Below are 26,765 nucleotides of genomic sequence, written 5' to 3'. Positions count from 1 at the left end.
TCTCCTATAGTTGGTTTCTTCACTCTTCCTGCTGGTGTCAAATTGCCCCCAGAAGACTTCATCCATTGGTTCCATTCGTCTCTCATGGCAGCTTTGAAGGGTTTGTTAATGCTGACATCAAGTGGTTGAAGCTGGGATGTCAAGCCTCCAGATATGACGGCAAGTTTTGTTTTTTTGCTCTGTAGCAATCTTCTTTGTATTTTTTGTTGTGTGCCCTGAACAGATCAAGCACCAATAGGTCAGGTTTGCGTAAGAGCCCACCTGGTCTCCTGCTCCAAACTTTCTCAAACCAGATCTTCATCCCATCCTGATCCATCCAACCCTTGTCGTGAACGTGGACAATCACTCCTCGAGGAATGTCTTCTTTTGGCATTGTTTTGCATTTGAAAATCAGCATAGGAGGCAGCTTGGTTCCATCGGCACAACAAGCTAGAACAACTGTATAATGGCTCTTTTCATGTCCACTTGTCTTCACAGTTACAGTTTTCACCCCCTTCTTATCAACAGTTCTGTTACTTGGGACGTCAAATTGAAGGGGGACTTTGTCCATATTTGCAACCTGTCCCAACTCAAACTAAGCTTGATATACCATCATCAATATCATTTATAAATACAGAAAACAATAATGGACCCAACACTGAGCCCTGAGGGACTCCACTAATAACATTAGTCCACGATGAGCAGTGTCCATTGATTACCACTCTCTGTCTTCTCCCCTTCAACCACCCCTTTATCCATAGCAGCAATTTGCCTCCAATGTCACACTGCTCCAATTTGTGTAGCAGTCTTCCATGTGCAACAGTATCAAAAGCCTTTCTAAGATCCAAGTATATAATATCAAAGCTATTCCCTGCATCCAGTTCTTTTGTGACTGCATCATAGTATCCAATCAAATTGGTCAGGCAAGACTTCCCCTTAACCATGCTGTATCCGAGCTATAACTGAAGTCTTGTCTAAATGATCCTGCAGTGCTTCTTTAACCAGTGCCTCCATTAATTTTCCTGGAACAGAAGTTAAGCTCACAGGTCTATAATTACTTGTGTCAGCCTTTGATCCTCCTTTGTGAATTGGGGTCACATTTGCACATTTCCAGTCTATGGGTACCTCCCCTGAGTCCAAGGAAGCTCTCATAATTATGGCTAAGGGTTTTCTTACTTCCTTTGCTGCCTCCTTTAATATAACTGGATAGATCCCATCCACCCCGGGTGCCTTTCTTGTGTTTATCTTCAACAACCTCTCCTCCACCTTACTCTCAGTTATTTCAAGATTCTGTAGCTTACTGCTAGAGTTGAATACACCTCTGGCATTCCCCTCGCTTAATAACTCCTCATGTGTGAATGTCGATGCAAAATATTCATTTAGTTTGTTAACTACCTGAGCAGGATCATCAACAGTTGACCCATCAATATCAAGTGGACCAATCTGATTCATCCCCTTCCTTCTAGAGTTTACATAAGTAAAGAACTCTTTGCTGTTTTTCTTTGCATCCCTTGCCAAGGATTTCTCGTAATCTGCCTTCGCCTGCCTAACCTCCTTTGTAACTTGGTTGCATATCAACTTGTATCTATCATAGGCTTCTGTGTCATGTGTTAATTTGTAAGTATCCCATGCATTTTTATTTCTCTGCCATATGCCTCATTAGTTCATCTGACATCCATTTTGGCCTAAACCTTGAACAATATTTCTTATTTGGTATGTAAAGCCTAGTAGCTTCCAAGATAAGTTCTTTGAATGCTTCCCATTTTGAATTTGCTGTTGGTAACATCATCAGTTGGTCCCACTGTATAGAATTTAAATACTGTCTCAGTCCATCGTAGTCGCCTTTACGGAAGCAATAACCCTTCCCTTTACCCCTAATGGTAGTTACCTCCTTGAGTAAATCCCACTTCAGCACACTGTGATCACTGCCACCTAGTGGTTCATTTATCTGCAGATTCTTAATGCATGAAGAATCACTGCTGATAATCAAATCAAGAGTATTACTCCCTCTAGTTGCCTCCCAAACATGCTGATGTAGAAAACAATCATCCAATAAATAATCCACAAAAGCCTTGCTAGTGTGTGAGTGACCAACCCACAAATTCCAGTCAATATTTGGGAAATTAAAATCCCCCATTATAAGACTCTCTGATTTACTGGCCCACTCTATTTCCCTGTACAGTTTCTTATTATACTCATCAGAGTCATTAGGCCTATAGCACACTCCTACTCTCAATTTTGATCTCCCAATGCTTATATCACACCAAACTGACTCAACACTGCACTGTCCAGCGATGTCCACTGGCTTCACTTCCTTGGATTTTATGTATTTCTTAACTAATAGCATAACCCCTCCCCCCTTCCTATCCTGTCTATCCTTTCTGTAGACTTACTCCCCAAATTGCAGTTCTGCATCCCTTATATCTGTGTGACACCACGTCTCTGATATCCCAACAATATCTGCCTTTGATGTTTTGAGCAATACCTCAAATTCATCAAATTTATTTACTCCTAGCATTGGTGTACCCACAAGTATACCTGCACCTGTTTCTATTCTTAGCTACCCTAACACAACCCATGTGTTTACTTGTACCGCAATGGCTCCCAGCAGTCTCTGAAATATCATGCATCTTGTTTTTCAAGCTTCTGCTCATTCTAATAGAAGCAGTGCAAGAATCTCTTTCACCTCTGCCAGTGGCTACTGTCAATCTATTGGTCTTTGTCTCCCCCCAAGCTAGCAGTTTTCCGACCCACCTAACACTGCCTCGATAGCATCAGCAAATATTCTTGCACCCTTTCTATTTAAGTGGAGGGGAGGAGGGGTTATGCTATTAGTTAAGAAACACAAAGTCCAAGGAAGTGAAACCAGTCGACATCGATGGACAGGGCAGTGTCGAGTCAGTTTGGTGTGACATAAGCATAGGGAAATCAAAATTGAGAGTAGGAGTGTGCTATAGGCCTAATGACTCTGATGAGTATAATAAGAAACTGTACAGGGAAATAGAGTGGACCAGTAAATCAGAGAGTCTTATAATGGGAGATTTTAATTTCCCAGATATTGACTGGAATTTGGGGGCTGGTCACTCACACACTAGCAGGGCTTTTGTGGATTTATTGGATGATTGTTTTCTACATCAGCATGTTCGGGAGGCAACTAGAGGGAGTAATACTCTTGATTTGATTATCAGCAGTGATTCTTCATGCATTAAGAATCTGCAGATAAATGAACCACTAGGTGGCAGTGATCACAGTGTGCTGAAGTGGGATTTATTCAAAGAGGCAACTACCATTAGGGGTAAAGGGAAGGGCTATTGCTTCCGTAAAGGCGACTATGAGGGACTGAGACAGTATTTAAATTCTATACAGTGGGACCAACTGATGATGTTACCAACAGCAAATTCAAAATGGGAAGCATTCAAAGAACTTATCTTGGAAGCTACTAGGCTTTACATACCAACTAAGAAATATTGTTCAAGGTTTAGGCCAAAATGGATGTCAGATGAACTAATGAGGCATATGGCAGAGAAATAAAAGTGCATGGGATACTTACAAATTAACACATGACACAGAAGCCTATGATAGATACAAGTTGATATGCAACCAAGTCACAAAGCAGATTAGGCAGGCAAAGGCAGACTACGAAAAATCCTTGGCAAAGGATGCAAAGAAAAACAGAAAAGAGTTCTTTACATATTTAAACTCAAGAAGGAAAGGGATGAATCAGATTGGTCCACTGGATATTGATGGTTCAACAGTTGAGGATCCTGCTCAGGTGGCTAACAATCTAAACGAGTATTTTGCATCTACATTCACGCATGAGGAGTTATTCAGGATGGAGAATGATGTAGGTAAAGTAAACATTGGCAGTGAGCTGGATGATTTTGTAATAACTGAGAGGAAAGTGGAGGAGAGATTGTTGAGGATAAACATAAAAAAGGCACCTGGGGTGGATGGGATCTATCCAGTTATATTAAAGGAGGCAGCAAAGGAAGTAAGCAAACCCTAGCCATAATTATGAGAGCTTCTGTGGACTCAGGGGAGGTACCCATAGACTGGAGATGTGCAAATGTAACCCCAATTCACAAAGGAGGATCAAAGGCTGACACAAGTAATTATAGACCTGTTAGTTTGACTTCTGTTCCAGGTAAATTAATGGAGGCACTGGTTAAAGAAGCACTACAGGATCATCTAGACAAGAATTCAGTTATAGCTCAGACGCAGCATGGTTTTGTTAAGGGCAGGTCTTGCCTGACCAATTTGATTGGATACTATGATGTAGTCACAAAAGAACTGGATGCAGGGAATAACTTTGATATTATATATTTGGATCTTAGAAAGGCTTTTGATACTGTTGCACATGGAAGACTGCTGCACAAATTGGAGCAGTGTGCCATCGGAGGCAAATTGCTGCTATGGATAAGGGGATGGTTGAGTGGCAGAAGACAGAGAGTGGTAATCAATGGACACTGCTCAACGTGGACTAATGTTATTAGTGGAGTTCCTCAGGGTTCAGTGTTGGGTCCGTTGTTGTTTTCGGTGTTTATGAATGATATTGATGATGGGATATCAAGTTTAATGTCCACGTTTGCAGATTATACAAAGGTTGGCAGGGTTTTTAAGGACACTACTGACGCTATGCTGCTGCAACAGGATCTGGAAAGGTTGAACAGATGGGCTGAGAGGTGGCAAATGAAGTTTAACATTGACAAATGTAAAGTACTACATATGGGAAACAGTAACCCCAGAGCAACGTATCAACTCTGCGGTACTACACTGACAGTGGTGGAGAATGAAAAGGACCTGGGGGTAATTGTGCAGGCAGATATGAAGTTCTCTGAGCAGTGCAGATGAGCTGCAAGAGTAGCTCATGGCGTCTTGTCAATGATATACAGGAATTTTTCTAGCAGGGATAAGGAGGTGATTATTCCCTTGTATAAGGCAATGGTTAGGCCACATCTTGAGTACTGTATACAGGTCTGGAGGCCTCATTTCAAGAAGGATGTTGAGCTGCTGGAACGGGTACAGAGAAGGGCAACAAGATTAGTGAATGGAACAAAGGGTTGCTCTTACGAAGAAAGGCTTAAGTTTTGCAAATTACAGAGTCTGGAGACTAGGCACTGGCGAGGTGATCTGATAGAGGTGTATAAGGCTTTGAATGGTTTGAGCATGCTCAATGCCAATGGGATTCTTCATCTTGCTCAGAATAATCACCTCAGAGGGCATAAATTCAAATTGAGGAAGGATGGATGTCGGATAGATGTGTGGAAATTTGCCTTTGGCCAGCGGGTGGTTGGTTGGTGGAACCGACTTCCATCACTTGTTGTTGAAGTTGATAGCCTAAACAAATTTAAAGCTCAACTGGACAGGTATTTCGAACGAACGGAGGGGTGAAATGGGAGTGGTGTGTGGTTTTTTTTTTTTTTTTTTTTTGGCTGATGCTGAATAAGCTTGCTTTCTTGCATCATATGCCTCTACTAATGCTAATGCTAAGTGTATCCCATCCCTGTAGAAGCAATCTCTCCTGTTAACAAGTACAGTCCAGGCTGAAAAAAATTCTACCCCTTGAGCCTTGCACAATCTTTCCAGGGCCGAATTGATCGACAAGGCTCTCATCATATACTCCCTCCTATTGTGTCTGGGCAGAATTGCAGACACTTTCAAATTCAACCCTAATTCTCGGCGTTTGTTCACCAGTGACCTGTACTTGTTAAGTAATTCTGCCGGTCTCCTACTCTTAATATAATATTATTATTGCCAACGTGTACAACTATATCACCTTTTGTGCCCTTAAAAGATGATATTCGCTCTACAACGTCATCAACCTTTGCCCCTGGCAGACATACCCTGGTCCTGTTCCACCTATCCTTTTTACAAAGCATGTTCCCCGTTTCCCCTGACAATAGAGTCACCAACAACTACTAATTCCTTCGTGACCAGCGCATTCTGCCTTGGGGGTTGTCTCTGTGCCACGCGATGCCCAAGTGCAAGCTCTGGCATTGATGTGGGCAGCTGAGAGCTTGATGGGCCCCTCAATTTAGTTTCTTCGAGGGCATCCACCCTGTCCTTCAAGCTCTCATATAGGCCCACAAGAATGCTGAGTTGTTGCCTGATATCGATACACTCCTTGCATTGCGCACACACAAAGGCATCCCCCATGGCAGTATCATGTCCCGTACCCGATTGCTCTGCAAACATCAAGCAAACAGTGCATTTTATAAGGCTGTGAGTCAGAGGACAACTGCCCCCCTCAGTTCTGCTCTGTGCCACAGCACTTCCATTAGCTTGGGGAAATACGGTATGTATTTCCGGAAATACGAAACATGGGGAAATACGGTATGTTCTTCAGTTTACAATCTGTCTCCAGTCATCTCTACCCTATAGCACAACTTGTCTTGAGAATGGAATCCCAGAGTGGACCTGAAATGTTGAGAAATACAATTTTATTTAGTTGATGGAAATGTGCCTTCTGTATAGGAAATCCTCTTTTCTACCTCTGGATAACAATCAAATCATTTAATTTATAATACATGTGAAGTCAGTGACCTTTCAATTAGCAATTCATCATAGGGAAGAATTTCAATGTAAGCATGCAGGCTCTCCTTTGCCCAAATGAAACAGCCACGGATACTGAGAGTACCTTGAAGGCAAAAATGAGCCCCATCTGTCCACAATACACTAGCAATCTTGATAAATTTTTTAGCAACTTTCATCCTATTCACATTATCATTCAGGGTTATCTGTTCAATCAGGATTGTATTGACCAAACAGATGGTCTTAACATTTGCCTCCTAACTTTTAAAAACACTCTCTGCGAAATATCCAGTCACTAAGCAGACTACCCAGTACAACAAGTGCTCAATCTTGGTTTTTTTATGTGATTGAAGATTTCATGGAAGGGGAAACATATTTCACCATAATAACGCAAAAACCCACAGAATTCCAGCTATCAGTATTATTGCAAATGCAGTAAGATCGAGTTTACTACACATTTATAATTACATTGCACTAACAGAAAAGCCCAATAAACTGGGAACTGCAAATTGTTTTTATTGTTTTATGGTAGTGACCTCCAGAAATGTGCTCTATCACGTCTCACAAAATTTCTGTTCAAACAGAAAAATGTGAGCTCCTGCAAACATGAGTTGGCCTTCTATATCACCTGTTATCTTGTGAATACAGCGAATGACAACAGTGAGTCTCTGGCCAATACAACTACAGTAAATGGGAAATAGCTCTCACACATATGAAGTTTGATATTTTTTTTAAGCTTTGAAACTTGTATGTATTGCTGTGCAAGTTGCTAACTTTAGCTTGGTGCCCCATTTTGCATTCACCTGGTGTTACTCGCAGACAAAATCGCACATGAGCCAACACAAAAATTGCATTACACTCACATTGTTCCCTAATATATCAGTCGCATTGGAGCAAATTCGCGTGGCACAAATGTGCATTATAGCAGAACTGACTGTACTATGATGCAGTGACCAAGAAACTGAATGCAAAAAATAATTTTGAAATCCAAGTACATCCCTCGATTTCCAAGGGGGTTACGTTCCAGGAGAACACCATGCAGTCCAAATCCGCGCAATGTGAAACGTAGTTTATATGATGTTATGAGGCTTCCGTTTGTTATTTGATTTATAGGAACATTAGCAACTAAGGCCATATTGCTCCGGGGATATATGTTGATCATTCCCTGACCTTTCCGCATCCTCCGTATTTGGTGGTCACAGGCTCGAACCCTGGTCTAATCAAAAAGCATGTGCTACGCACTGCTTCTCCTGCCCACCTGGCTACGGAGGCTCCAAGAGAAGCTTCCGTACCTGTACACAAAAAAAAATGTGTAAAGAATTAAAAAGAAAAAAAAAAAAAAAATACAAACATGTCCATAAAATTAATCTTGCTAATACTTACCTCTAGATTTTTAATCTAAATTCATTGCTTCTTCATCACTGTTTTCCTGTGATAAACTTGCAACAGTATCTGGCACTTTTTGAAAAAAATTAGTTAAAATTGTTCGCTTAGAAGCTGGCTGTTTTTTTCTATAAATTTCTTCATAAGGAACTAAAGCTAATGATAAAGTTCTGCAAAAATTTAAACTCCTCTCTAAATTAGGATCCATATCCAGAGATTCTTGGCTAAGCTGATTTGCAAGTCTTAAAAACCCAGCTAGTCTCTTCGTGGTCAAATTTTTGTCTGCATCTTCTTCGTTTTTATAATTTTTGTCATCTTCTTCTTCACCTTGCAAAATAAAATCGTCCACTGATAATTATTCTCTATGAGATTCAAGGGCTTCTGTGATATCTGCTGGTTCCAGTTCTTCAAATCCCTCTCTGCTAACTTCACCCCATGCGAACTCAATATTTTTTACAGCATCAAGAATGTTATAATTCCGCCAATATTCTCGAATTGAAAGACTGCCTATTCCATCAGTAGTTTCTACCAAAAAAGGTCTTCTTAGATAATAAAGTTTAAAGGAAACTATAACACCTTGGTCCATCAGCTGAATTAACAAACTTGTATTCGCTAGAAGAAAGGTAACTTTCACATTTGGGTGCAGATCAAACAAATGTGCAGGATGACTGGGTGCATTATCAAGAATGAGCAAGATTTTGAATGCTATGTTCTTCTTCAGGCAATGTCTTTTTTGTTTCAACGCAAAAGCAATTTAAAAACTAATCGTCGAAGATTTTAGCTGTCATCCAGGCTTTTTTGCTCAATTTCCAATGAACTGGTAAGGAGCTTTTTGTTAATCCATATTTTTAAAATCGAGAGATGACTGTATATGTATATGTCAGAAAATCACAAGGATTTTCTGACATATAAATTAGAAGTGGTTTACTTAAAGTCACCCTCTGCATTGTTACATAACAAAAGTGTAAACCTATCTTTTGCAGCTTTGAAACCTGGGGCAGTTTTCTCTTCTTTTAAAATGAATGTTCGGTTTGGCATATGCTTCCAAAATAAGTCAGTCTCATCAGTATTAAATACTTGACTTGCTAGATAATCCTCAGTCGCAATAATATCCTTTAAAGTATTCGGATACAAAGAAGCAGCTTCTGTATCTGCACTGGTTGATTCGCCTGTTAATTTTAGATTGTGAAGACTTTCACTTTTTTTTTAAATTTTCAAACCAACCCTTAAAGATGTCTGAAAAATGTCTGCACTGGACTGGCTTCTTCTTGTAAGCGATTAAAAATTTGCAGAGCTCTGGCAAGTATAATATCTGAACTAAGAGGCATTCTTTTTTGATTAAGATCTTCTATCCAGAAAGAAAGTAATTTTTCAGTTTTCTCTATTAACAGATTTCTCACTTTTGTAGTTCTTTTTGTAGCCAATGATGTGGAACAGATAACTAAACTTTTAATTTTCTCAGCATTTTCCCTAATTCATCAAATGCTAGATTCATTTATGCTGTATTTTTTGGCCAATGTCACAACCTTTTCGCCATTTTTGAACTCCTTAAAGATTTTTAATTTTTCCTCTAAATTTAAAATAATTTTTTTTTTTTTTGTTGTAGCTTTCTTCATTTCAGGCACTAATTAAACACATTATATAGACAAGGAATATTAAATCAGCAAAAGCAATGCTTACCGATTAAAACACTGCACGAACCAGAAAAAGATTGTCTGAACAGCTAATGTAGGATAACTGATGAAGGGGGTTCCAGAATCAGGAAGTTATTTCAAAAATAACCAGACAAACAACCACCATTTATTGCTATGTTTGGTTATACGAATCAGTTTTGAAAGTCTTTATGATATTTTTCTAAAGCACATTTCGGAAGTCACGACCATAAAACAATAAAAACAATTTGCACTTTCCAGTTTATTGGGCTTTTCTGTTAGTGCAATCTATTTTAACAGGTAATAAACTCAATCTTATTGCACTTCCGCTAATAATGGAATTCTGTGGGATAATATGTTATTATGATGAAATGTGTTTATCCTTCAATGAACTCTTTAATCATGTAAAAAACATAAATAAATTTTCAAAATCTGCTCTTCATTCCTATTTTTGAAGCTTCGTAAACAAAAATTGCAAAGGTAGTAAACCTCGCCAAGCAATCTAAAATTTTGTTAGTAAATACCTGACCGGCAATAAAAATCCATGCAAATCGAGAGATGACTGTATATGTTGGCATCATATACTTGGATTTCAGGAAGGTTTTTGATACTGTTGCACATAAAAGACTGCTGTACAACCTGGAACAATGTAGCATTAAGGGCAATTTACTGCAATGGATAAAGTGCTAGTTCAGTGGAAGAAGACAAAGAGTGGTTATAAATGGGCACTGCTCTTCATGGACTAAAGTTATTAGTGGAGTTTTTCAGGTTTCAGTGCTTGCCCCATTGCTGTTTTTAATATTTTTCAATGATAGTAATGAATAGTAATGACAGTAATCAGGCATAATATCTAAGTTTGCAGATGATACAAAGGTTGGCAGGGGGGGTTAACGACAGTTATCAGGGTGAGCTACAGCAACAAAAGATCCAAGAAAATTGGGTCAATTGGCTGAGAAATGGAAGTCTGAAGTTTAACATTGACAAATGCAAGGTACTGCATATGGGTAGCAGTAATCTCAGAATAACATATCAACTGTGAGGTACTACACTCTGGGTAGTGGAGAATGAAAAAGACCTGAGGGTAATTGTGTAGATAGACATGAAATTCTATGAGCACTGCCAACATGCTGCCAGGGCAGCTCAGAGAGTTTTCTCAATGATATACAGAAACTTTGCTAGCAGAGATAAGGAGGTGATTATATCTTTGTATAAAGAAATGGTTAGGCTGCATCTTGAGTACTGTAAACAGGTCTGGAGGCCTCACTTTAGAAGAATGTAGAGCTGCTGGAACGAGAGCAGGGCAGGGAAACTAGACGAAAGTTGTTTGTTTGTTATTTGGGTTTTAGGAGCATTAGCAACTAAGACCATATTGCTCCGGGATATGTGGTGGTCATTCCCTGACCTTTCCGCATCCTCCGTATTTGGTGGTGACGGGCTCGAACCCCGGTCTAATCAAGAAGCGTGTGCTCCTTCTGCACTGCTGCTCCTTCCCACCTGGCTACGGAGGCACCCTAGACGAAAGTAGTAGTAGTAGTAGGGGCATATGATGCAAGAAAGCAAGCTTATGTAGTATCAGTAAAAAAATCCCCATTTCACACATCCATTCTCTCTAAAAGTTTGTCCAGTTCCTCCTTGAATTTATTTAAGTTTCAACTTCCACAATGAAAGATGGAAGTTTTGTTCCAGCAATCAACTACCCGCTGGCTAAAGGCAAATTTCTGCACATCTGTTCTACAACTGTCTTTCCTCAATTTGAATTTATGGCCCCTCAGGTTCGTAATCTGAGCAAGAGGAAGGATCCCATTAGAACTGAGCCTACTCAACTCATTCAAGGCCTTATACACCTCAATCAGACTACCTTGCAGGTGCCTAGTCTCCAGATGCTGCAATTTACAGAACTTAATTAAACCATTAAGAACTTAAGGATTGGAGATGTGCAGATGTATTCCCAATTCGCAAAGGAGGATCAAAGGTTGACACAGGTAATTACAGACCTGTTAGTTTAACTTGTGTTCAGAGGAAAATAATAGAGTCATTGATTAAAGAACTATTGCAGCATCATCTAGACAAGACTGCAGTAATAATTCAGACACAGCATGGGGTTGTTAAGGAAAAGTCTTGTTTGACAATTTGATTGGATACTATGATGTGGTTACAAAGGAACTGGATGGAAAAAATAATTTTGATATCATATACTTGGATTTCAGTAAAGCTTTTGATACTGTTGTGCATGGAAGACTACTATACAAATTTAATCAGTATGGTATTAAAGACAAGTTGCTACAATAGATAAAAGGGTAGTTGAATGAGAGACGACAAAGAGTGGTAATCAATGGACGCTGCTCTTCATGGACTAATGTTAATAGTGGATCCCTCAGGGTTCAGTGTTGGGCCCACTGTTGTTATATATATTTATCAGTGACATTGCTGAAGGTATATCAGGCTTAATGTCTAAGTATGCAGATGATACAAAGGTTGGCAGGGTTGTAATGGCAGTGTACTACTGAAGAAATCTAGAAAAGTTGGGCAGATGGGCTGAGAAGTGGCAACTAAAGTTTAACATTGACAAATGCAAAGTACTGCATATGGGTAGTACTAACCCCTGAGAAACGTACCAACCGTGTGGTACTACACTTAGGGTAGTGGGGAATGAAGAAGACCTGGAGGTAATTGTGCAGTCAGATATGAAGGTTTCTGAGTAGGGCAGGCAGGCTGCCAGAGCAGCTCATGAGTCTTGTAAATGATATACAAGAATTTTGCTAGTAGGGAAAAGGAGGTGATTATCCCTTTGTAAAGGCAGTGATCTGGCCACACCTATACTGTATAGCATCAGTACTGCCTACAGGTCTGGAGGCCTCATTTTAGGAAGGATGTAGAGTTGCTTGAGTAAGTACAGAGCACATCTCCAGTCCGTGGGGACTTCTCCTGAGTCCAAGGATGTTCTCATAATTATGGCTAAGTATTGGCTTACTTCCATTCCCACCTTCCTTAATATAACTAAATAGATCTCATCCACCCCAGGTGCCTTTCTTATGTTTAACTTCAACAATTTCTCCTTCAATTTGCTCTCAGTTATTACAAAATCATTAAGCTCCCAATTAGAGTTTAATAAGCTTCTGTCCTCCACTTCCCTACAGAATTACTCATGTGTGAATGTAGATGCAAAATATTCAATCAGATTATCAGCAGTTAAACTATCGACATCAAATGGACCAATCTGATTCATCCTTTTCCTTCTAGAGTTTATATAAGTAAAGAAGTCCTTACTGTTTTTCTTAGCATCCTTTGCCAAAGATTTCTAGTAATCTGCCTTTGCTTGCCTAACCTCCTTTGTGACTTGATTACAGACTCACTTATATCTACCAGAGGCCTCTGTGTTGCCTGATAATATATATGCATCCCATGCATTTTTCTTCTCTTCCACGAGTCTCATTAGTTTATTTCACATCCGTTTAGGCCTAAACTTCGAACAGTATTTCTTAATTGGGATGAAAAGTCTAGTAGCTTTAGTTCTGCAAATTGCAAAGTCTTGAGACTAGGCACCTGCTGGGAGATCTGATTGAGGTGTTTTAAGCCTTGAATGGATTGAGGAAGCTGAATGTTAAATATTGTTCCACTTTCTGAGACTATACACGTGAGGGAGCATAAATTCAAGTTGAGGAAGGATGGTAGCAAGATTTAAGTGTTTGCTCAGTTGAAAACAACAAGTATAGCACAGGCAATACCTGTCCCAGACTGAATGACACGTCTAGACAGGAAAGTAGCGTGATGTCCAATATCTGCAGTCACACTCTGCAGCCATTGGGCTGCAGTGTGACTGCAGCACATGATGAAAGTGACATATATACAGGGTGTCTCAAAAATATTGGTACAAACGTTTAGGGGAGGTAGGTAACATCTAAAGCAGGGGTGGGCAACAGCCGGCCCGCGGGCCACATCTGGCCTGCGACGATGTTGAATCCGGCCCCCTCGGTAAATGCATAAATATAGAAAATCCATACCTGACTACACTCGCCGTAAACGTTCGGCTTAATTCATTTCAATTGGGAATCGCAACCAAGTGATTCTACGCAGCGTCAAACAGTTATTTCCTAATTATTATTGTAGCATCGATCGAACGAAGTTCCTTTGGGTTTGACTTCTTATTGAAAAAAATAATATTGGTGCGAGATATTTTATGCCTTTTCTAATTATTACAATTTTTAATTTAATATAATTTATAGCCCATAAAATGAGCCAATTAAAAAAAAAAGAAAAAATGATGCTGAATGCCGCATTTTCAATGATAATTGGACATTCAGATATTTTTTTTAAAAATACATTAATAATTTGGTAATTCAAGTAATATAACATTTTTTAGGTTCTGATTTTTTTTATTAAATCGTTCAATCTATTCCGGCCCGCATCATGATACGAAAATTTCATTCGGCCCGCTGACGAAAAAAGTTGCCCACCCCTGATCTAAAGGCATGTAAATCGCATAGGACCCCATAACCGGAAACATCACCGTAAGTCGGTACACGGCGCTGTTCATCAGTTTGCGAGAGGGAAAATTTCTGGTTTACTCATTCAAGCAGTAGTTGCCACATGAAGAGCATGCATCGATATACGAACTGTGAGCTGGCAGACATACACCTAGTGTATGGATTAGCAGAGGGCCCACACAGTGTGTGTCCCCATGCGGCACAACATCGCTTCACAATAAATGTGTTGGGCAGGTATGGTCGGTGACTGCTTAGTCGGCCCATACCTATTACCATCCCGCATGAACTCCGCTATATATTGGATCTTTCTTGAACAAGTTCTACCAGGGTTACTTGACAATGTTCCAGAAAATGTGAGATGCAACATTTGGTTTCAACATGACAGGGCACCTGCCCATTATGGAAAGTGTGTTCGTGACCATTTGAACAGGCGTTTTGGGCATCGATGGATTGGCCGTGGTGGACCCGTTACCTGCCCCCATGCTCAACTGATTTATTGAGCCTTGGTTTCTTTCTGTGGGGGGGGGGAAGTCCTCAAATCTATCGTGTATGAATTACCTGTGGAAACGGAAATAGATCTCATGGTGACTTGTCTGCACTGCTGCTACTGTCAAAGAAACTCCCGGCGTGTTCGACCGTGTCTGCCAATCCATGCTGCGTCAGTGTCACGCATGCATCGCATCTCATGGTGGAACCTTCGAGCATCTGTTGTAACATCATAAAATGCATCCATCTCGTACTCCATTGTTCATATTATGTCAAATAAATGTTTGCCACTAATTACTGTCTTGTGTCATTTCTGCTTCTTGTGCCTCTGCTACTACTTTCCCGTGACGTTTCCGGTTATGGGTTCCTATGTGATTCACATTCCTTTAGATGTTACCTACCTCTCCTAAACATTTGTACCAATATTTTTGAGACACTTTGTATAGTATCATCAAAACTAGCATTAATAATCCATTTTAATTGTCATATTTGTATTTAGCACATTAATATTGGTTAAAATTGACTAATTTTATTACCAAAACATTTTAGCTGTTGACCAGCATTATTCAAATGTAAATTATAAACAAAAATTACCTGATGTACATGTCCAGCTGCCAGGCTGTTCAATTTCTTTTTATCAACTCTCTGTAATGGAATTCTACTTTCTGCTGCAAGTTTCAGAATTTGCTGTCTTAATTCATCGTCATTTTCTTCATTAGAGAGCGATTTTTTTATGTATAAAGTATACAGTTTTCTTCGTTTCTGCTGTATTGCCAATAAAACTGGATGGATACCAAATAATATTTCTCCTTCAGATCCATTGTATTTACTTTGCTTTTTATCTCTGTAAGATATAAAATAATGGCTTGATTGAGCATTTTGCACTGATTAATTTTTACTAAACTGTTGAGAACATCTGTTATTAATATCAACAATAAATCAGAATAAACCCAAAGTCCTCAAATCAAATGAAGGAAAAGAAGTTATTATCATTTGCCATTTTGGACAGAACTGGATCAACATTGCAAATGGCTCTAAACATACCTTGCCTCTGAACTAGCAAATTTACTTTTTTATTGGAAATTTTAATATAGTTATTTAATAAAGTCATCAAAATATATCTTTCTATTACTTTGATCTTTTTTAGATGGATTTGCAAGTTTGTAAAGCATCTATTATCTTCACCAAGGTCATCTATCTCCATGTAACAATCTATTCTTGGTGAACAGATTTTCATGAAACTTTATATTTAGTTCTTTTAGAAAGCTTTACATAAAGAAAACAAATTTCATTAAAATTGAAAAAAAACAGAAATCTGAGATTTTTTCCCCTCTCCCTCTCTTTTCATACATACTTCAACTTATCTATGCTGTTCTAATAAAAAAAAAGTCATGGGATACCCCACTGATTGGAAATTATATGATTACAAAATATGCAAATATTCTGGCACATATAAAAGTGACCGTTAGGCAGAATTCATTTTAAACAAGTGTGCTTCTCACTTCCTGAATGACAAGCACATAGAAACAACTAACAGGCTTTGAGTGGGGAATGCGAGTTGGAGGTCATGGGGCATAATATCTGCGCATGAATTACAGATTCCAAAGTCAATGACTGACAATGTTCTGTGGAAGAAATGAAAGTCCAAAGATAACACAAGCCCAAGAAATGCCCATGCTTCTGTCATTCACCATATAAAATGGCAAAGGATGGGGGTTAATATGTGCTGAGATGGCTGATTACCTCATCTCACCATCAGACCCGTAAAGAATCTGAGTCTGGAGCTGCAACCAACCCCAAACAAATCTCTACATGTTTCCACAAAATGTAGATGCCATGAACTATTGTGGAAAAGCTATAGTCAACAAGCATTTGATAACAAAATATTCAGACATAACTTGTAGATCCCTGATAAATCTTTACAGACACCCAGGTGTCCTCACAACACAGTTTGAGAAACACTATTTATATCATTTACAGAACCCCAAAAGCTATTACTGCTCAGAAAACTATATCGGACTGTACAATTACCCTTGTCTCTCTCATTCTCCATGACCTTGAGTGTGGCACCAACCAATTGGTATGTTATTCTGGTGTTACTATTACCCATATGAAATTTCTTACATTTATCAATTTCAAACTTTAATTTCCACTACTCAGACAATCTACCCATTTTTTCTAGGTCTTATTGCAGTAGTATACCTTGATTCCTGTCATTAACCAACAACACAACTTTTGGCTCATCTGCAAACTTAGACAATAAACTTGATATGTCTTGATCAACATCATTAAAAAATATCGAAAACAACAATGGCCCCAGCACTGAACCCTGGGGAACCCCTCTAATAATATTATTCCAAGAAGAGCACTGCCCATTTATAATCATTCTCTCTTCTGCCACTCAACCATCCCTTTATCCTTAGCAGTAACTTGACCCAGTGCAACAATGCAAAACATTATTGTTTTCTGTATTTATCAATGATATTGATGAAGGTATATCAGGCTTGATGTCTAAGTTTGCAGACGATACAAAAGATTGGCAGGGCTGTTAATGAGAGTATTGGCAGTACACTACTGCAACAGGATCTAGAAAAGTTTAACATTGACAAATGCAAAGTACTGCATATGGGTAGCAATAACCCCAGAGGTACTACACTCTGAGTAGTGGAGAATGAAAAAGACCTCGGGTTTATTGTGCAGTCAGATAAGATGTTTTCTGAGCAATGCAGGCAGGCTGCCAGAACAGCTAATGGGATCTCGCTAATGATGTACAGTAATTTTGCTATCAGGTATAAGAAGGTGATTATCCCTTTGTGTAAGGCAATGGTCAGGCCACAACTTGAGTACTGCATACAGGTATGGAGGCCTCATTTAGGAAGGCTGTGGAACTGTTGGAACAAGTACAGAGAAGAAATGAGATTGGTGAGAGGAAAGAAAGGGTCCTCTTATAATCCCGTCAGCATTGAGCAAGCTCAATGCTGATGGGATTCTTCCTGTTGCTCAGATTACACACCTGAGGGGGCATAAATTCAAATTGAGAAAAGACAGTTGCAGAACAGATGATGCATAGAAATTTGCCTTTAGACAGCGAGTGGTTGATTGCTGGAAAAAACTTCCATGTGTCGTTGTAAAGTTGACAGCTTAAATAAATTTAAGGAAGAACTAGACAAACATTTGGAGTGAATGGATGGGTGAAATGGGAAGTTTTTTTTTTTTTTTTTTTTTTGGCTGATGCTATATAAGTGTGCTATATGTCTGGCATATATCATATGCCTCTAGTAATGCTCCAATATGTTATTATTGTTATTTTTGGCGCAAGGGCTGCTCAGGCAATATTGCATCACTCCAATATGTACAGCAGTCGTTCATGTGGAAGTGTTAAAAGCTTTACTGAAATCTAATTATATAATGTCAAAATTATTTTTTGCATTCAGTTTCTTAGTTACTGCATCACGGTAGCTAATAAGTTTGTTCAGACAAGATCTTTCCTTAACAAATCGATGCTGTGATTTGTGTATAACTGCATTTTCATCAACATGACCCTGCAATACTTCTTTAACTACAAATGCCATTATTTTCCCTGGAAGAGAAGTCAACCTTACAGGCCTATAATTATTCACTTCACCCTTTGATTTCCTTTGTATATAAGAAAGACAATCACACATCTACATGAAACTCTCCTGAAACCAAGGATACTCTCATAATTATTGCCAAAGGTTTGTTTATCTCTTTTGCTGCTTCTTTTACTATGATTGCATAGATTCAATCAGTCCCAGGTGCCTTATTTATTTTAGCTTCAACAATTTCTTCTCAGTAATCACAAAATCATTCAGCTCCCCCTTAACTTCGTATACTTATTCACTACAGGAGAATTCCCCACATGCAAAAAAATTCTCTACTGAAAGGGTTATGGTTATTATTTGGTTTTTAGGAGCATTAGCAACTAAGGCCATATTGCTCCGGGGATATGCGGTGGTCATTCCCTGACCTTTCCGCATCCTCCGTATTTGGTGGGCATGGGCTCGAACCCCGGTCTAATCAAGAAGTGTGTGCTACGCACTGCTGCTCCTGCCCACCTGGCTACGGAGGCACCACTGAAAGAGTTAAATGCAAGAATATTTGAAAACTGATTTTAGAAGCATACAAAGCACAATAAAAAAAAGTTAATTGACTGGCTTTGTATCTTGAAATTGTGGTATTCCAATATGTTTGGTGACTCATCTAGACATAGTAATGCATGAAAAACCATTTGAAAACCTTTTCCCTTTACCCTTGACAGTAGAATATCATTAAGTAAATCCAACATCAATATATAATGATCACTGCCACCCACTAGTTCTTTTATCTGGAAAGTATTGATATCCACTATTAGCATCAGTAGAGGCATATGATGCAAGAAAGCAAGCTTATGCAGCATCATCCAAAAAAAACTCCCCAATTCGCTCCAAAAGTCTGTCCAGTTCTTCCTTGAATTTATTTATGCTATCAACTTCCATGACAGATGGAAGTTTGTTCAAACAATCAACCTAAAGCTTCCATGACAGATGGAAGTTTGTTCAAACAATCAACACTAGCTAAAGGCAAATTTATGCACATTTTCTCTAAAACTCTACTAAAAGCTACTAGGAAGCTAGTAGCTACTCTGGAAGCTACTAGGCTTTACATACCAACTAAGAAATATTGTTCAAGGTTTAAGCCTAAATGGATGTCAGATGAACTAATGAGACATATGGCAGAGAAGAAAAATGCATGGGATACATACAAATTAACACATGACACAGAAGCCTATGATAGATACAAGTTGATCTGTAACCAAATTACAAAGGAGATTAGGCAGGCGAAGGCAGATTACGAGAAATCTTTGGCAAGGGAAGCAAAGAAAAACAGCAAAGAGTTCTTTACTTATGTAAACTCTAGAAGGAAGGGGATGAATCAGATTGGTCCACTTGATATCGATCGGTCAACTGTTGATGATCCTGCTCAAGTAGCTAACAAACTAAATGAATATTTTGCATTGACATTCACACATGAGGAGTTATTCAGCGAGGGGAATGCCAGAGATGTATTCAACTCTGGCAGTAATCTAGAGAATCTTGTAATAACTGAGAGTAAAGTGAAGGAGAAATTGTTGAAGATAAACACAAGAAAGGCACCTGGGGTGGATGGGATCTATCCAGTTATATTAAAGGAGGCAGCAAAGAAAGTAAGCAAACCCTTAGCCATAATTATGAGAGCTTCCGTGGGTCCATGGGTACCTCCCCTGAGTCCAAGGAGATGTGCAAATGTGACCCCAATTCACAAAGGAGGATCAAAGGCTGACACAAGTAATTATAGACCTGTGAGTTTAACTTCTGTTCCTGGAAAATTAATGGAGGCACTGGTTAAAGAAGCACTGCAGGATCATCTAGACAGGACTTCAGTTATAGCTCGGACACAGCATGGTTTTATTAAGGGGAAGTCTTACCTGACCAATTTGATTGGATTTTGCCTGACCAATTTTGCCTGACCAATGCATCAAATGCCTCTACTTTTTTATTTTTTATTTTTTTTGGCTGATGCTGCATAAGCTTGCTTTCATGCATCAAATGCCTCTACTAATGCTAACTCTCTTTCTTCAATTTGAATTGAGGAAAGACAGTTGTAGAATAGATGTGTGGAAGTTTGATAATATGTTATTGATAATAAGATCATGGTATTGATAATCATGCAATTGATACTGATCATGATCTTGTATTGGAGGATTTTAACTTTCCAGATATTGATTGAAACTTGTGGATTTGTCACTCGCATGCTAGCAAGACTTTTGTGGATTTATTGGAGGATTGTTTTCTACAGCAGCATGTTCGGGAGGCAACTAGAGGGAGTAATACTCTTGATCTGGTTATCGGTAGTGATTCTTCGTGCATTAAGGATTTGCAGATAAAGGAACCACTAGATGGCAGTATCACAGTGTGCTGAAGTGGGATTTACTTAAAGAGTTAACTACCATCAAGGGTAAAGGGAAGGGTTTTTGTTTTCTTAAAGGTGACTACAGTGTTCTCAGACAGTTTTTAAATTCTATACAGTGGGATCAACTGATGATGTTACCAACGGTGAATCTAAATGGGACGCCTTCAGGGATCTTGGAGGCTACTAGGCTTTTCATACCAACTAAGAAATACTGTTCAAGATTCAGGCCTAAATGGATGCCAGATGAATTAATGAGGCTCATGGCAGAGAAAAAAAAATGCGTGGGATGAATATAAATTATCAGGTGACACAGAAGCCTACAGCAGATATAAGCTAGTCTGTAATCAAATCACAAAGGAGGTTAGGCAGGCAAAGGCAGATTACAAGAAATCTTTGGCAAAGGACACAAAGAAAAACAGCAAAGCATTCTTTACTTATGTAAACTCTAGAAGGGAGGGGATGAATCGGATTGGTCCACTTAATGTAGATGGTTCAACTATTGATGATCCTGCACAAGTAGCTGATAAACTGAATAAGTATTTTACATCTAAATTCAAACATGAGGAATTCTGTAAGGAAGGGGGGAACAGAAGTTTATCAAACTCTAACAGGGAGTTAAGTGATTTTGGATTAACTGAGAGCCCAGTGGAGGAGAATCTGTTGAAGCTAAACATAAAAAAGGCACCTGGGGCAGATGGAATCTATCCAGTTATATTGAAGGAGGCAGCAAGGAAAGTAAGCAAACCCTTAGCCATAATTATGAGAGCTTCCTTGGACTGAGTGGAGGTGCCCATAGACTGTAGTTGTGCCAATGTGACCTCAATTCACAAAGGGGGTGAAAAGGGTGACACAAATAATTATAGACCTGTTAGTTTAATTTCTGATTCGGGGAAAATAATGGAGTCACTATTTAAAGAGGTGATACAGGATCACCTAGACAAGGCTGCAATAATAGTTCAGATACAGTATGGGTTTGTTAAGGGGAAGTCTTGTCTGACCAATGTGATTGGATACTACGATGTGGTCACCAAGAAACTGGATGCAAAAAATAATTTTTATATCATATACTTGGATTTCAGGAAAGCTTTTGATACTGTTGCACATGGAAGACTGCTGTACAAATTGGAGCAGTTGGCATTAAGGGCAAGTTGCTGCAATGAATAAATGGATGGTTGAGTGGGACATCGCAGAGAGTGGTAATAAATGGGCACTGATCTACATGGACTAATGTTATTAGTGGAGTCCCCCAGGGTTCGGTGCTGGGTCCATTGTTGTTTTGTGTATTTATCAATGATATCGATGAAGGTATATTAGGCTTAATGTCCAAGTTTGCAGATGATACAAAGATTGGCAGGGTTGTCAATGACAGTAAAGACAGTATGCTACTGCAACAGGATCTAGAAAAGTTGAGCAGATGAACTGAGGGATGGCAACTCAAGTTTAACATTGACATATGCAAAGTGCTGCATATGGGTAGCAGTAACCCTACAGTAACATACCAACTGTGTTTACTACACTCAGGATAGTGGACAATGAAAAAAGAACTGAGAGTAATTGTGCAATCAGATATGAAGTTTTCTGAGCAGTGCAAAAAGGCATCAAGTTTAGCTCATGGGGTCTTGTCAATGATATATAGGAATGTTGCTAGCAGAGTTAAGGAGGTGATTATCCCCTTGTATAAGGCAATGGTCAGGTCACACCTTGAGTACTGCGTACAGGTCTGGAGGTCTCATTTTAGGAAGAATGCAGAGTTGCTAGAATGAGTACAGAGAAGGGCAACAAGATTGGTGAGAGGAACAAAGGGGTGTGCTTATAAAGAAAGGCTTAAGTTCTAAAAGTTGCAGCATATAGAGAGTAGGCACCTGCAAGGTGATCTGATTGGGGTGTATAAGGTCTTGAATGGTTTGAGCAGGCTCAATGCTGACAGGATACTTCTGCCTGCTCAGATTAAGAACCTGAGGGGGCATAGATTCAGATTGAGGAAAAACTGTTGTAGAACAGATGTGCAGGAGTTTGGCTTTAGCTAGTGGGTAGTTGATTGGTGGAACAGACTTTCATCTGTTGTTGTGGAAGTTGATGGCTTAAATAAATTTAAGGTTGAACTAGACAAACATTTGGAGTGACCAGATGGGGAAATGGAAAGGATTTTTTTTTTTTTTCGCTGATGCTGTATAAGCTTCCTTTCTTTCATCAAATGCCTCAACTGATGCTAATGATATTGATCATGCTATTGATAATAAGATCATGGGGATTTCTTTCTGTCACTGCCTCTATAACATACTGGTGCAGAAAACAGTCATCCAGTAACTCCATAAAAAAAGTTTTGCTACTTTGTGAGGGATTTTAACTTTCCAGATATTGACTAGAATTTGTGAGCAAATTCTAGTCAATATCTGGAAAGTTAAAATCCCCCATTATAAGATATTCTGATTTGCTGGTCCATTCTATTTGTCTATACAATTGTTTGTTATACTCATCATAGTCATTTAGCCTAGAACATAGTTCTATTCTTTTTTGTTTTCCCAGTGTTTATCACACCAAACTGTCTCAACAATGCACTGGTTACACAAATCATCTGGGTGCACCACCTTGGATCCTGTACATTTCTTAACTGTAAGCATCCCCCACCACTTCTGTCCTGTCTATGTGTCCACACCGTTTTCACCATATTCAAATTTTGTATCCCTTAGGTCTGAGTGGCACTATGTTTCTGATATTCCAACAATATCTTCATGAATGGTTTATGACTTAAGCAATATTCAAATTTTTGTTTACTATACTCCTGGCATTAAGTGCAAAAGCAAGTATATATGTACCTGCATTTGCTCTTAAGTAATTCTAAAACAGTAATATATAGGAATTTTGCTAGCAGGGACAGGAAGGTGATTATCCCGTTATACAAGGCAATGTTAAGGCCACACCTAGAGTACAGTGTACAGGTCTGGAGGCCTCATTTTATGACGGATGTAGAGTTGCTAGAACGAGTACAAAGAAGGGCAACAAGATTGGTGAGGGGGAACAAAGAGGTGCTCTTACCAAGAAAGGCTTCAGTTCTGCAAATTGCAGTGCCTGGAGAGTAGGCACCTGCAAGGTGATCTGATTGAGGTGTATAAGGCCTTGAATGAGATGAGCAAGCTGAATGTTGATGGGATTCTTCCTCTTGCTCAGAATAAGAACTTGAGGGGGCACAGATTCAAATTGAGGAAATAAAGTTGTAGAATAGATGTGCGGAAATTTGCCTTTAGCCAACGGATAGTTGATTTGTGGAACAGACTTCCATCTTTTGTTGTTGGGGAAATTTGATAGCCAAAATAAATTTAAGGCTGAGCTGGACAGGCATTTGGAAAGAATGGAGGGTTGAAATGGGAGGGGTTTTTTTTTTTTGGCTGTTGTTGCATAAGCTTTCTTTCTTGCATCGTATGCCTCTACTAATGCTAATACAGCTCATCCAATTATTAGAATTGTCTAATAAGTGGGCTATATCAGAATTACAGCCCATGTACTAATCAACTGCTAATACGTGGTACCAGTAGGAGTCCGAGCAGGCCTTTTAAACTCTGGCACTTTACTTTTCAGACTGTTGCATATGCCAACAGAAGCAGGACAAGAATCAGTTTTACCTCTGCTTGAGACTGCTGCTAAACTAGTAGTTAGTGTATCCACCAAACTATATTTTTCAACATACCTGATATTGCTTTGATAGTTAACAAACATATGCCAACAGAAGCAGCACAAGAATCAATTTTACCTCTGCTTGAGACTGCTGCCAAACTAGTAGTTGGTGTATCCCCCGAACTAGATTTTTCAACCTACCTGATATTGCCTTGATAGTTAACAAACAGTCTTGCACCCCCTTCTATTGAAGTATATACCCCATCCTTGTTCAAGCTTGTCTGTCTGCCTCTCACAGTAACGGAAAGACCACTAGCGTGAGTATGTGAGATTTATCTGTGTATCTATTGCATATTGTTAGTTTCTTCTGTGTTTTGCTTAACATAATATTGTTAAAATGTTCAAGCAGAAGCAAAGGAGGTATTTGAATTAACCTGAAAATTTCTTCTACATGTGTGGACAGTTTATAACAAAAACTCAGAGGAATAAAATTTACAGAATTAATAAACATGCATATTCTTTGTACTTTGGTTCAAGATTGTTATCACAAAAAAAACTTGGGCTTTACATATGTGCTATATTATCTATACCACAATTCTGAGGAAGTGGTTAACTAGGAAAATTAAAAGTATGACTTTGCTATTTCTATGATGTAATAAAGAACTACACAGCCACAGTGGCAATTGCTATTTCTGATTGACAAAAATATCAGAGACATCCAAAAAAAAGCAAGCACAGCATCAAATATCCTAACATATCATCTATAATAAGGTGCATTCTTCAGAATGAAGATCTGCCAATACCAGATGCCACCAAATAATGAGATAAACAAAGCAGTGATGATTATAGTGAGGATTCTTGCTGTAAAGACTCTGATGGACTATCCACTTCAACCAATTTGGAATTCCAATACTAATGACTTGAGAGAACCAAAAAATTATAATGCCACTGCACTTGGTTGGTTGTTATAGGGTTTTAGGAGCATTAGGCCTTGAGGTCCTTGAGGTTGTCACAGACATTCTCTCAGATATGCCAGACAAGCTGTACTTGCTACCTGGGAGTCTAAAACGCTGATGGAACTGATATTCGGGTGACACTCAAGTCAAGTGGACCCAATTTCGGCGAAGTCCGGACGGTCTATGACAGCCAAATTCTCTGCTTGCACCTTCACGATGGTGGGACTGTTAGTAATCCTGGGTATAACCTCCATGCACAAGTACATGGTGGGTGACCACCCAGGTGTGAACCAACGTAAGCAGGGGTCAAGGTGTGGCACCCACACCACATGGAGGAATTCCGCCCCTCTATGTTACCAGGCAGTACTAGGTGGTAGACGACTCTCATCAACCGGTGAAATACCACCACTTTGCTTATTGGAGGCTTGAAGTGGTGGAACCATGTTTAGTCTCTAGAGCTAAGGTCCGGCCAACCCTTCCCTATCTCTTCCATCATGCAGTATGATTGATGACTTTTGAGGTTATGATGAATGTCGTGGCAAGATCCAATATTCCTTACATTTCGAGGGTACAGCTCTAAAACGGTGTTCGCAGGCCGACCGCTAGTTAGTACACCGGACCAAACCTATTGGTAACTCTCTAGGAGGCTTCCGGATCAGCTAGTGTATAATCTTGCTACCTATACTCTGCCAGTTAGTGACTGGAGGGAGTCCGAGTGGTGTGTATGCGGGGAGCATTGTCGAGGCCACGTTATGTCAAGGATCTGGATATATTCTTACCACATATCCAAAAATTTCATTACTTCATTCAGCATGTCCCACACACTTTTTCTTACTATTGAATACACCATGAATTGTCAAAATAATAGAGCAAGCTTATCTGCGAAAAGATCTAAACCTCCCAAGGACTTCCTAATTCATTTCACAAATATACGTGGTCTCAATTCTAATCTCAACGTTGTCCATTTCCACTTGCAGTCTTCCAAACCCCATGTACTTTTTCTGACTGAATCTCAGTTATCAGTTGATTCAACTACTGCTTATCTCAGATGTCCAAATTATTTGCTGTATGATTCCTTTCGCCTCAAAGGTGGTACTTGTGCATATGTCTGTTCTGATATTCCCTGTCAGAGACTTGGCGATTTGGAATCTCCTCTCTTTGATCTTCTCTGGCTTAAAATCTCTCTACCTCACTGTGTCAAATTCATCTGTTGTCTCTACCGTTCTCCCAACTCCACTAATCACTTGGAGCTCTTTGACTTCCTCTCTTTGCAACTTGACTTTCTCCAGTCCAACTTTCCTAACAGTGAGGTAATTTTCCTTGGTGATTTTAATGTTCACAACTCCAGCTGGCTTCCGTTTTCTAGTCACACCGACCCAGCAGGTCGAGATGCTGAGGCTTTTGCAATTACTAATGACCTAGCACAGATTGTTCATTTACCTACAATACCGAACAATCCTAATCATACAGCCAATACGCTTGATCTTTTTCTCACAAACAACCCTTCTAAGTACAAGGTCGAAGTGAGAGGTCCTTTAGGCACTTCAGATCACAACTTGGTGATTGTCTCTTCTCCAATGGAACCTTTATCTCATGGCTATTCCCAAACTCGTGTTGTTTGACATTACAAGAATGCAAAATGGGATGACCTGCGAGACTTCTTTTCTTCTTTTCCTTGGTCTGATTACTGTTTCAAAACTATGTCAATGTTTGCTCAGATCGTGTCAGTGAAA

The 26,765-nt window shown here is 39.3% G+C and overlaps 1 protein-coding gene across 1 annotated transcript in view; it reads right to left on the bottom strand.

Annotated features, from left to right (window-relative positions):
- Positions 1-26,765, bottom strand: part of LOC150091517 (uncharacterized) — a 205,968-nt gene that overhangs the window by 112,161 nt on the left and 67,042 nt on the right. The window contains exon 5 of the mRNA XM_090368744.1: positions 15,110-15,359. Coding sequence (XP_090224870.1) covers positions 15,110-15,359 — 250 coding nt within the window. The remainder of the gene's footprint in view (positions 1-15,109; positions 15,360-26,765) is intronic.

The sequence above is a fragment of the Mastigoproctus giganteus genome, chromosome 1 (genome assembly GCF_048544385.1).
Source record: "Mastigoproctus giganteus isolate SK-2022 chromosome 1, ASM4854438v1, whole genome shotgun sequence".
NCBI lineage: Eukaryota > Metazoa > Arthropoda > Arachnida > Uropygi > Thelyphonidae > Mastigoproctus > Mastigoproctus giganteus.
The sequence above is the reverse complement of the archived record's forward strand: the minus strand, read 5'-3'. Positions and strand labels throughout refer to the sequence as shown.